We start from the raw sequence: 12,758 nt of genomic DNA on the forward strand, positions 1-12,758 counted from the left end.
CATAACAAAGCCATCACCTACAGAGAGATGAACCTGGAGAAGAGTCCCCTAAGCAAGATGCTCCTGGGGCTCTGTTCACAAACACAAACAGACCTCACAGAGCCCCAGGACAGCAACACAATTAGACCAAACCAAATCATGAGAAAACAAAAAGATAATAACTTAACACATTGGAAAGAATTCACACAAAAAAGCAGAGCAAACTAGAATGCTATTTGGCCCTTAACAGAGAGTACACAGTGGCAGAATACCTGACCACTGTGACTGACCCAAACTTAAGGAAAGCTTTGACTATGTCCAGACTCAGTGAGCATAGCCTTGCTATAGAGAGAGGCCGCCGTAGGCAGACCTGGCTCTTAAGAGAAGACAGGCTATGTGCCCACTGCCCACAAAATGAGGTGGAAACTGAGCTGCACTTCCTAACCTGCCAAATGTATGACCATATTAGAGACACATATTTCCCTCAGATTACACAGACGCACAAAGAATTTGAAAACAAATCCAATGTTGATAAACTCCCATATCTACTGGGTGAAATACCAAAGTGTGCCATCACAGCAGCAAGATTTGTAACCTGTTGCCACAAGAAAAGAGCAACCAGTGAAGAACAAACACAATTGTAAATACAACCCATATTTATGTATATTTATTTTCCCTTTTGTACTTTAACCATTTGTACATTGTTACAACACTGTATATAGACATAATATGACATTTGAAATGTCTTTATTCTTTGGAACTTCTGTGAGTGTAATGTTTACTGTTCATTTTTATTGTTTATTTCACTTTTGTTTATTATATACTTCACTTGCTTTGGCAATGTAAACATATGTTTCCCATGCCAATAAAGCCCTTGAATTGAAATTGATAGAGACAGACACAGAGACAGAGAGACAGAGACACAGAGAGTGGTCAAGATATTAAAAAGTCAAGTCAAAATGCTTTTTATTACCTTCCCTTATAGAAAGTTGAACATGCCGTAATACTCAAGATTAATAACTTGTACCCTTAAGCTGCTTTACGGGCTTTCCTATGATCCAATAACTGATCTCAGTCTCCCACAGCTATCTGTCCTCACCTCTACAGCTGTAGGCTGCTGTGTGTGGTCAAGTGAAACCCAGAAACCCCACATGTAAAAAGTGCTAAAGTGGATTAAAAGTGTCTAACGATATCCCCAACACCCTGTGACACCAGCCTAATCATGTGACAAGCTTACATTCATGGAGTGATGGAGTGATTACAAACACACAGGGGGTAGAATGGAACATTCTGGAACACTATTCCTGGGGTCAGGGTGGCAACGAGTGACCTCTCAGCCAATAACATGACCCTTAAACTCTTAACCCCACCCTCCATTAACCCAATCATGCCTGCCATTATCACACACACGTCACAGTACAGATAGAGATACACAGTACAGATACACAGTACAGATACACAGTACAGATAGAGATACACAGTACAGATAGAAAGATACACAGTACAGATAGAGGTACACAGTACAGATAGAGATACACAGTGCAGCTAGTGAGATACACAGTACAGATAAAGATCCACAGTACAGATACACAGTACAGATAGAGATACACAATACAGATAGAGATACACAGTACAGATACACAGTACAGATAGAGATACACAGTACAGATACACAGTACAGATAGAGATACACAGTACAGATACACAGTACAGATAGAGAGATACACAGTACAGATAGAGAGATACACAGTACAGATACACAGTACAGATAGAGATACACAGTACAGCTAGAGAGATACACAGTACAGATAGAGAGATACACAGCACAGATAGAGAGATACACAGTACAGATAGAGAGATACACAGTACAGATAGAGAGATACACAGTACAGATAGAGAGATACACAGTACAGACAGAGAGATACACAGTACAGACAGAGAGATACACAGTACAGACAGAGAGATACACAGTACAGACAGAGAGATACACAGTACAGATAGAGAGATACACAGTACAGATAGAGAGATACACAGTACAGATAGAGAGATACACAGTACATATAGAGAGATACACAGTACATATAGAGAGATGCACAGTACAGATAGAGAGATGCACAGTACAGATAGAGAGATGCACAGTACAGATAGAGATACACAGTACAGATAGAGATACACAGTACAGATAGAGATACACAGTACAGATAGAGATACACAGTACAGATAGAGATACACACGCACACACAAAAGTTAAGTACCGTAACTAAAATAAAGCAGTAGAAAACTACACCTTCTATCATTCTCCTGTCTGGGTGGCTAGTTGTTTATGAGAGGGTGTCGACCCCAGAGCTACTAATCCTGGCCATGTAAACCTCTCTAAACAGTCACACCTTCTTTGAAGGATTCCTCCAGAGGCCCTGGGGAACGTTGCGAGTCAGTGATGCCCAGCCATCACTCACACAGCCTGTCATTACGCAAAGATTGTGGGGGGTGGGTGGGGGGGGGGTCTTGGGGGCTACTGCAAAGTCATCAGCATGCATCAGTTCGGCTGGTGGCTAGCTGAAGTTGGCTAGGAAACCGAACTAGTGTGCTTGCATACTCCCTTAAAAGATATTTGCTTGAAAAACAAGACAAAAGCGGCAATAGTACTGTTTGTCCATTTTGAGACACCGTAGCCAGTATACGCTTCCTCAAAGTAGTCAGAATTAATCTAAAATAACTCAAGAAATCTGTCATTAATTTTGACGTTTTTGCCGAGGAGAGTAAGTCAAGAACTGCAACGCTGCCTCCCGAGTGGAGCAGAGGTCTAAGGCACTGCATCACAGTGCTAGAGGTGTCACTACAGAGCCGGGTTCCATCCCAGGCTGTGTCGCAGCCGGCCGTGAACAGGAGACCCATGAGGCGGCGCACAATTGGCTCAGCGTCTTCCGGGTTAGGGGAGGGATTGGCCGGCCGGGATGTCCTTGTCCCATCGCACTCTAGTGACTCCTGTGGCGGGCCAGGCGTATGCACGCTGACTTCGGTCGCCAGGTGTACGGTGTTTCCTCTGACACATTGGTGCGGCTGGCTTCCGGGTTAAGCGGGCAGTGTCAAGAAGCAGTGCGGGCTTGGCGGGGCCGTGTTTTGGAGGACGCATGGCTCTCGACCTTCACCTCTCCCGAGTCCATACGAGAGTTGCAGCGATGGGACAAGACTGCAACTACCAATTGAATATCACGAGACTGGGGAGAAAATGTTTTAAAAACCACAACGCTGCTGGGTTTTTCACGCTCTACGGTTTCCTGTGTGTATCAATAATGGTCTACCACCTAAAGGACATCCAGCCAACTTGACACAACTGTGGATATATCAGGCTGACAAACAGAGACACACAATACAGAAGAAGTCACTAACAAACTCACACACACAAGCACGCACACGATGGCCTGCTGTTTTTCTGCCCGTGTGGAGGAGGATAGCAACTAACATGCCACCTCTACCCTAGTGAGCTCCTCATGCAAAGACCACGTCTTATCTCCCACAGACAAGGTCACAACATGAACACTGGTCATTGTATGGAGACACAAGGGAAAGGGGAAAGAGGGGAGAGAGCAAGAGAGAAGAGGAGGGAGCATGCAAGAGGGAGACAGCACACTAGACACCGAAGGAAAAGGGAAGAGATGAGTAAAATAGGGGGATAAAGAAGAATAGAGAGATACTGTGTAAAGCCCTATCGGTAGGTACTCACGTTGTTTTGATGCAGGACCTGAAGAACCTTGTTGACGTTGTTGAGGGCGTGAACTCTGGTGGACCCTCGCTCTTTGGTCTGAGAACAACAACACAGAAGAATAGGGCATGTTAGTCAGAACATACATTAATGCAAGGATCCTGCCTGACCTCAGCACACAAAGACTTTCATAGCAAAGAGTATCGTAGATTATCTGGAGTATCATAGTGTATATAGAAAGTGTCCAGTACAAGACAACATGTCATTTTCCCACATGTAGCCTATTCTGCACACACCCTCCAAGAGGAGTCGAGACTCATACAGGGTCAGGTAGTGCTAGTTGTTCCTCTTGTCTAATGTGAAGGTTTGCTATGAGGGTAAAATCACGCAAGATTTCAGTTCCTTTACACCCACCACACGCACACACTTCTTTGCACAATACTGCACTAATGATGGGCAGTGACCTGCAATTAATGAGGCAGCTAAATCTATTCAGACAGAGAGACTTTCAGACTTGCAGTGCTGGCCGTTGCCAAGGGCTAGTCTGCGTGCTTAATACATGTCCCACTTATCACTCAACATACCATTCCACACTATAAATCAATCAGCCATTACGCCTTCAGCACCCTCTAGTTATTATTTTAAGGGACATGTGGAAAGAATGGGGACTGGGTTGAACCAGTGCCAATTTAAAAACCCTTCCTAGCCTTACATACCACAACAGGGCATTAGCACCCAATTATGGCATTAGTATCATGGTATCAGATAGAGGGCTGGCGAGGTGTTGGGTACTGGGCTGGGGGTGCTAGAAAACAGATCCACTGGTAGGGTGAATGAGGGGTGAATTGGGGGAGTGGGGTGAGAAAGGTCAGATATGAATATGCATACAACACATACATGTTGTGCAGACACACACACACAATGTGCAGACACACACAACACATACACACAAACTGTACACACACAACACGTACACTGTACACACACACACACACACGACACATACACTGTACACACACACACACACGACACATACACACACACACACGACACATACACTGTACACACACGCACGCACCAGGACATTTCCTGTGAGTCCCTCCAGTAGTTCCAGCAGTTTCTTGCCATCCTGCAGGTCACAGAACATGTCCTTGATGGGCATCTTTCCCGTCTGAAACACAGGAAATACACTCATCATGTGTGTGTAAGGACACTACTCGTGTGTGTAAGGACACTACTCGTGTGTGTAAGGACACTACTCGTGTGTGTAAGGACACTACTCGTGTGTGTAAGGACACTACTCGTTTGTGTAAGGACACTGCTCGTGTGTGTAAGGACACTGCTCGTGTGTGTAAGGACACTACTCGTGTGTGTGTGTGTGTGTGTGTAAGGACACTACTCGTGTGTGTGTGTGTAAGGACACTACTCGTGTGTGTGTGTGTAAGGACACTACTCGTGTGTGTGTGTGTGTGTGTGTAAGGACACTACTCATGCATGTGTAGTGTGTTGTTTTGTCTACATACAAACCTGTATTCAGAGTACATAATGCTGTGCAATGTTTTGCATGGAAAACGTTATGGAAAATCAACTCAGTACATTTTCAGGTTAGAAATATTTGCAATGATTCAAAAATTCTGAACATCCTATGGTTTATGCACTGGGGATGGTAGACAATGTTTGTGTTGACAACTGGGTAGAAGGGTACGTACATCACGTACAGTATATAATAGCATATGAAGTTGGGCAAATGGTTGGGAAATGGAAACCAGAGGATGGGATCAAACATGAGAGATTTCTGGGTAATTTGTGAGGTAACAGAGACCAGAGCTCATTCTAACAACCACTCTCCATACCTCAGATATGACCTGACAACAGAACAACTCAACAAGAAACACACAGAGATAACACAGAGGGGAGGAGAGAAACACACAGAGCTAACAAACACAGAGGGGAGGAGAGAAACACACAGAGCTAACAAACACAGAGGGGAGGAGAGAAACACACAGATCTAACAAACACAGAGGAGAGGAGAGAAACACACAGAGCTAACAAACACAGAGGAGAGAAACACACAGAGCTAACAAACACAGAGGGGAGGAGAGAAACACACAGAGCTAACAAACACAGAGGGGAGGAGAGAAACACACAGATCTAACAAACACAGAGGAGAGGAGAGAAACACACAGAGCTAACAAACACAGAGGAGAGGAGAGAAACACACAGAGCTAACAAACACACAGAGCTAACAAACACAGAGGGGAGGAGAGAAACACACAGAGCTAACAAACACAGAGGGGAGGAGAGAAACACACAGAGCTAACAAACACAGAGGAGAGGAGAGAAACACACAGAGCTAACAAACACAGAGGAGAGGAGAGAAACACACAGAGCTAACAAACACACAGAGCTAACAAACACAGAGGAGAGGAGAGAAACACACAGAGCTAACAAACACAGAGGAGAGGAGAGAAACACAAAGAGCTAACAAACACACAGAGCTAACAAACACAGAGGGGAGGAGAGAAACACACAGAGCTAACAAACACACAGAGCTAACAAACACAGAGGGGAGGAGAGAAACACACAGAGCTAACACAGAGGGGAGGAGAAAAACACACAGAGCTAACACAGAGGGGAGGAGAAAAACACACAGAGCTAACAAACACAGAGGGGAGGAGAGAAACACACAAAGCTAACAAACACAAAGGGCAGGAGAGAAACACACAGAGCTAACACATAGGGGAGGAGAGAAACGCAGCGCTAACAAACACAGAGGGGAGGAGAGAAACACACAGAGCTAACACATAGGGGAGGAGAGAAACGCAGCGCTAACAAACACAGAGGGGAGGAGAGAAACACACAGAGCTAACACATAGGGGAGGAGAGAAACACACAGAGCTAACACATAGGGGAGGAGAGAAACACACAGAGCTAACACATAGGGGAGGAGAGAAACGCAGCGCTAACAAACACAGAGGGGAGGAGAGAAACACACAGAGCTAACACAGAGGAGAGGAGAGAAACACACAGAGCTAACAAACACAGAGGGGAGGAGATAAACACACAGAGCTAACACAGAGGGGAGGAGAGAAACACAAAGAGCTAACACAGAGGGAAGGAGAGAAACACACAGAGCTAACAAACACAGAGGGGAGGAGAGAAACACACAGAGCTAACACAGAGGGGATGAGAGAAACACACAGAGCTAACAAACACAGAGGGGAGGAAAGAAACACACAGAGCTAACACATAGGGGAGGAGAGAAACACAGAGCTAACAAACACAGAGGGGAGGAGAGAAACACACAGAGCTAACACAGAGGGGAGGAGAGAAACACACAGAGCTAACAAACACAGAGGGGAGGAGAGAAACACACAGAGCTAACAAACACAGAGGGGAGGAGAGAAACACACAGAGCTAACAAACACAGAGGGGAGGAGAGAAACACACAGAGCTAACAAATACAGAGGAGAGGAGAGAAACACACAGAGCTAACAAACACAGAGGGGAGGAGAGAAACACACAGAGGTAACAAACACAGAGGAGAGGAGAGAAACACACAGAGCTAACAAACACAGAGGAGAGGAGAGAAACACACAGAGCTAACAAACACAGAGGAGAGGAGAGAAACACACAGAGCTAACACAGAGGGAAGGAGAGAAACACACAGAGCTAACAAACAGAGAGGAGAGGAGAGAAACACACAGAGCTAACAAACAGAGAGGGGAGGAGAGAAACACACAGAGCTAACACAGAGGGGAGGAGAGAAACACACAGAGCTAACAAACACAGAGGAGAGGAGAGAAACACACAGAGCTAACAAACACAGAGGAGAGGAGAGAAACACACAGAGCTAACAAACAGAGAGGGGAGGAGAGAAACACACAGAGCTAACAAACACAGAGGAGAGGAGAGAAACACACAGAGCTAACAAACAGAGAGGGGAGGAGAGAAACACACAGAGCTAACAGAGGAGAGGAGAGAAACACACAGAGCTAACAAACACAGAGGAGAGGAGAGAAACACACAGAGCTAACAAACAGAGAGGGGAGGAGAGAAACACACAGAGCTAACAGAGGAGAGGAGAGAAACACACAGAGCTAACAAACACAGAGGGGAGGAGAGAAACACACAGAGCTAACAAACACAGAGGGGAGGAAAGAAACACACAGAGCTAACACATAGGGGAGGAGAGAAACACAGAGCTAACAAACACAGAGGGGAGGAGAGAAACACACAGAGCTAACACAGAGGGGAGGAGAGAAACACACAGAGCTAACACAGAGGGGAGGAGAGAAACACACAGAGCTAACAAACACAGAGGGGAGGAGAGAAACACACAGAGCTAACAAACACAGAGGGGAGGAGAGAAACACACAGAGCTAACACAGAGGAGAGGAGTGAAACACACAGAGCTAACAGAGGAGAGGAGAGAAACACACAGAGCTAACAAACACAGAGGGGAGGAGAGAAACACACAGAGCTAACAAACACAGAGGGGAGGAAAGAAACACACAGAGCTAACACATAGGGGAGGAGAGAAACACAGAGCTAACAAACACAGAGGGGAGGAGAGAAACACACAGAGCTAACACAGAGGGGAGGAGAGAAACACACAGAGCTAACACAGAGGGGAGGAGAGAAACACACAGAGCTAACAAACACAGAGGGGAGGAGAGAAACACACAGAGCTAACAAACACAGAGGGGAGGAGAGAAACACACAGAGCTAACACAGAGGAGAGGAGTGAAACACACAGAGCTAACAAACACAGAGGAGAGGAGAGAAACACACAGAGCTAACAAACAGAGAGGGGAGGAGAGAAACACACAGAGCTAACAAACACAGAGGAGAGGAGAGAAACACACAGAGCTAACAAACAGAGAGGGGAGGAGAGAAACACACAGAGCTAACAAACACAGAGGAGAGGAGAGAAACACACAGAGCTAACAAACAGAGAGGAGAGGAGAGAAACACACAGAGCTAACAAACAGAGAGGGGAGGAGAGAAACACACAGAGCTAACAGAGGAGAGGAGAGAAACACACAGAGCTAACAAACAGAGAGGAGAGGAGAGAAACACACAGAGCTAACAAACAGAGAGGGGAGGAGAGAAACACACAGAGCTAACAAACACAGAGGGGAGGAGAGAAACACACAGAGCTAACAAACACAGAGGGGAGGAGAGAAACACACAGAGCTAACAAATACAGAGGAGAGGAGAGAAACACACAGAGCTAACAAACACAGAGGGGAGGAGAGAAACACACAGAGCTAACAAACACAGAGGAGAGGAGAGAAACACACAGAGCTAACAAACACAGAGGAGAGGAGAGAAACACACAGAGCTAACAAACACAGAGGAGAGGAGAGAAACACACAGAGCTAACACAGAGGGAAGGAGAGAAACACACAGAGCTAACAAACAGAGAGGAGAGGAGAGAAACACACAGAGCTAACAAACAGAGAGGGGAGGAGAGAAACACACAGAGCTAACACAGAGGGGAGGAGAGAAACACACAGAGCTAACAAACACAGAGGAGAGGAGAGAAACACACAGAGCTAACAAACACAGAGGAGAGGAGAGAAACACACAGAGCTAACAAACAGAGAGGGGAGGAGAGAAACACACAGAGCTAACAAACACAGAGGAGAGGAGAGAAACACACAGAGCTAACAAACAGAGAGGGGAGGAGAGAAACACACAGAGCTAACAGAGGAGAGGAGAGAAACACACAGAGCTAACAAACACAGAGGGGAGGAGAGAAACACACAGAGCTAACAAACAGAGAGGGGAGGAGAGAAACACACAGAGCTAACAGAGGAGAGGAGAGAAACACACAGAGCTAACAAACAGAGAGGGGAGGAGAGAAACACACAGAGCTAACAGAGGAGAGGAGAGAAACACACAGAGCTAACAAACACAGAGGGGAGGAGAGAAACACACAGAGCTAACAAACAGAGAGGGGAGGAGAGAAACACACAGAGCTAACAGAGGAGAGGAGAGAAACACACAGAGCTAACAAACACAGAGGGGAGGAGAGAAACACACAGAGCTAACAAACACAGAGGGGAGGAAAGAAACACACAGAGCTAACACATAGGGGAGGAGAGAAACACAGAGCTAACAAACACAGAGGGGAGGAGAGAAACACACAGAGCTAACACAGAGGGGAGGAGAGAAACACACAGAGCTAACACAGAGGGGAGGAGAGAAACACACAGAGCTAACAAACACAGAGGGGAGGAGAGAAACACACAGAGCTAACAAACACAGAGGGGAGGAGAGAAACACACAGAGCTAACACAGAGGAGAGGAGTGAAACACACAGAGCTAACAAACACAGAGGAGAGGAGAGAAACACACAGAGCTAACAAACAGAGAGGGGAGGAGAGAAACACACAGAGCTAACAAACACAGAGGAGAGGAGAGAAACACACAGAGCTAACAAACAGAGAGGGGAGGAGAGAAACACACAGAGCTAACAAACACAGAGGAGAGGAGAGAAACACACAGAGCTAACAAACAGAGAGGAGAGGAGAGAAACACACAGAGCTAACAAACAGAGAGGGGAGGAGAGAAACACACAGAGCTAACAGAGGAGAGGAGAGAAACACACAGAGCTAACAAACACAGAGGAGAGGAGAGAAACACACAGAGCTAACAAACACACAGAGCTAACAAACAGAGAGGGGAGGAGAGAAACACACAGAGCTAACAGAGGAGAGGAGAGAAACACACAGAGCTAACAAACACAGAGGAGAGGAGAGAAACACACAGAGCTAACAAACAGAGAGGGGAGGAGAGAAACACACAGAGCTAACAAACAGAGAGGGGAGGAGAGAAACACACAGAGCTAACAAACACAGAGGAGAGGAGAGAAACACACAGAGCTAACAAACAGAGAGGGGAGGAGAGAAACACAGAGCTAACAAACACAGAGGAGAGGAGAGAAACACACAGAGCTAACAAACACAGAGGAGAGGAGAGAAACACACAGAGCTAACAAACACAGAGGAGAGGAGAGAAACACAAAGAGCTAACACAGAGGGGAGGAGAGAAACACAGAGCTAACAAACACAGAGGGGAGGAGAGAAACACACAGAGCTAACAAACACAGAGGGGAGGAAAGAAACACACAGAGCTAACACATAGGGGAGGAGAGAAACACAGAGCTAACAAACACAGGGGAGGAGAGAAACACACAGAGCTAACAAACACAGAGGAGAGGAGAGAAACACACAGAGCTAACAAACACAGAGGAGAGGAGAGAAACACACAGAGCTAACAAACAGAGAGGGGAGGAGAGAAACACACAGAGCTAACAAACACAGAGGGGAGGAGAGAAACACACAGAGCTAACAAACACAGAGGAGAGGAGAGAAACACACAGAGCTAACACAGAGGGGAGGAGAGAAACACAGAGCTAACAAACACAGAGGAGAGGAGAGAAACACACAGAGCTAACAAACACAGAGGAGAGGAGAGAAACACAAAGAGCTAACAGAGGAGAGGAGAGAAACACACAGAGCTAACAAACACAGAGGAGAGGAGAGAAACACACAGAGCTAACAAACAGAGAGGGGAGGAGAGAAACACACAGAGCTAACACAGAGGGGAGGAGAGAAACACACAGAGCTAACAAACACAGAGGAGAGGAGAGAAACACACAGAGCTAACAAACAGAGAGGAGAGGAGAGAAACACACAGAGCTAACAAACACAGAGGAGAGGAGAGAAACACAAAGAGCTAACACAGAGGGGAGGAGAGAAACACAGAGCTAACAAACACAGAGGAGAGGAGAGAAACACACAGAGCTAACAAACACAGAGGAGAGGAGAGAAACACACAGAGCTAACAAACAGAGAGGAGAGGAGAGAAACACACAGAGCTAACAAACACAGAGGAGAGGAGAGAAACACAAAGAGCTAACACAGAGGGGAGGAGAGAAACACAGAGCTAACAAACACAGAGGGGAGGAGAGAAACACACAGAGCTAACAAACACAGAGGGGAGGAGAGAAACACAGAGCTAACAAACACAGAGGGGAGGAAAGAAACACACAGAGCTAACACATAGGGGAGGAGAGAAACACAGAGCTAACAAACACAGAGGGGAGGAGAGAAACACACAGAGCTAACACAGAGGGGAGGAGAGAAACACACAGAGCTAACACAGAGGGGAGGAGAGAAACACACAGAGCTAACAAACACAGAGGGGAGGAGAGAAACACACAGAGCTAACAAACACAGAGGGGAGGAGAGAAACACACAGAGCTAACACAGAGGGGAGGAGAGAAACACACAGAGCTAACACAGAGGGGAGGAGTGAAACACACAGAGCTAACAAACACAGAGGGGAGGAGAGAAACACACAGAGCTAACACAGAGGGGAGGAGAGAAACACACAGAGCTAACAAACACATAGGGGAGGAGAGAAACACACAGAGCTAACACAGAGGGGAGGAGAGAAACAGAGAGCTAACACAGAGGAGAGGAGAAAAACACACAGAGCTAACAAACACAGAGGGGAGGAGAGAAACACACAGAGCTAACAAACACAGAGGGGAGGAGAGAAACACACAGAGCTAACAGAGGAGAGGAGAGAAACACACAGAGCTAACAAACACAGAGGAGAGAGAAACACACAGAGCTAACACAGAGGGAAGGAGAGAAACACACAGAGCTAACAAACACAGAGGAGAGGAGAGAAACACACAGAGCTAACAAACACAGAGGAGAGGAGAGAAACACACAGAGCTAACAAACACAGAGGGGAGGAGAGAAACACACAGAGCTAACAAACACAGAGGAGAGGAGAGAAACACACAGAGCTAACACAGAGGAGAGGAGAGAAACACACAGAGCTAACAAACACAGAGGAGAGGAGAGAAACACACAGAGCTAACACAGAGGGAAGGAGAGAAACACACAGAGCTAACAAACAGAGAGGAGAGGAGAGAAACACACAGAGCTAACACAGAGGGGAGGAGAGAAACACACAGAGCTAACAGAGGAGAGGAGAGAAACACACAGAGCTAACAAACACAGAGGAGAGGAGAGAAACACACAGAGCT

General features: G+C 46.3%; 1 protein-coding gene across 4 annotated transcripts in view; it reads right to left on the bottom strand.

The window, feature by feature from the left end:
* The window catches only part of utrn (utrophin), a 364,756-nt gene that overhangs the window by 291,514 nt on the left and 60,484 nt on the right, over positions 1-12,758 (bottom strand). For all 4 annotated transcript variants that reach the window (XM_071413075.1, XM_071413077.1, XM_071413076.1 and 1 more), the window contains 2 exons: positions 4,761-4,853; positions 3,704-3,781 (listed from right to left, as the gene is read on the bottom strand). In XM_071413075.1, the coding sequence (XP_071269176.1) occupies positions 3,704-3,781; positions 4,761-4,853 (171 nt within the window). The remainder of the gene's footprint in view (positions 1-3,703; positions 3,782-4,760; positions 4,854-12,758) is intronic.

The sequence above is a fragment of the Salvelinus alpinus genome, chromosome 8 (assembly GCF_045679555.1).
Source record: "Salvelinus alpinus chromosome 8, SLU_Salpinus.1, whole genome shotgun sequence".
Lineage (NCBI taxonomy): Eukaryota > Metazoa > Chordata > Actinopteri > Salmoniformes > Salmonidae > Salvelinus > Salvelinus alpinus.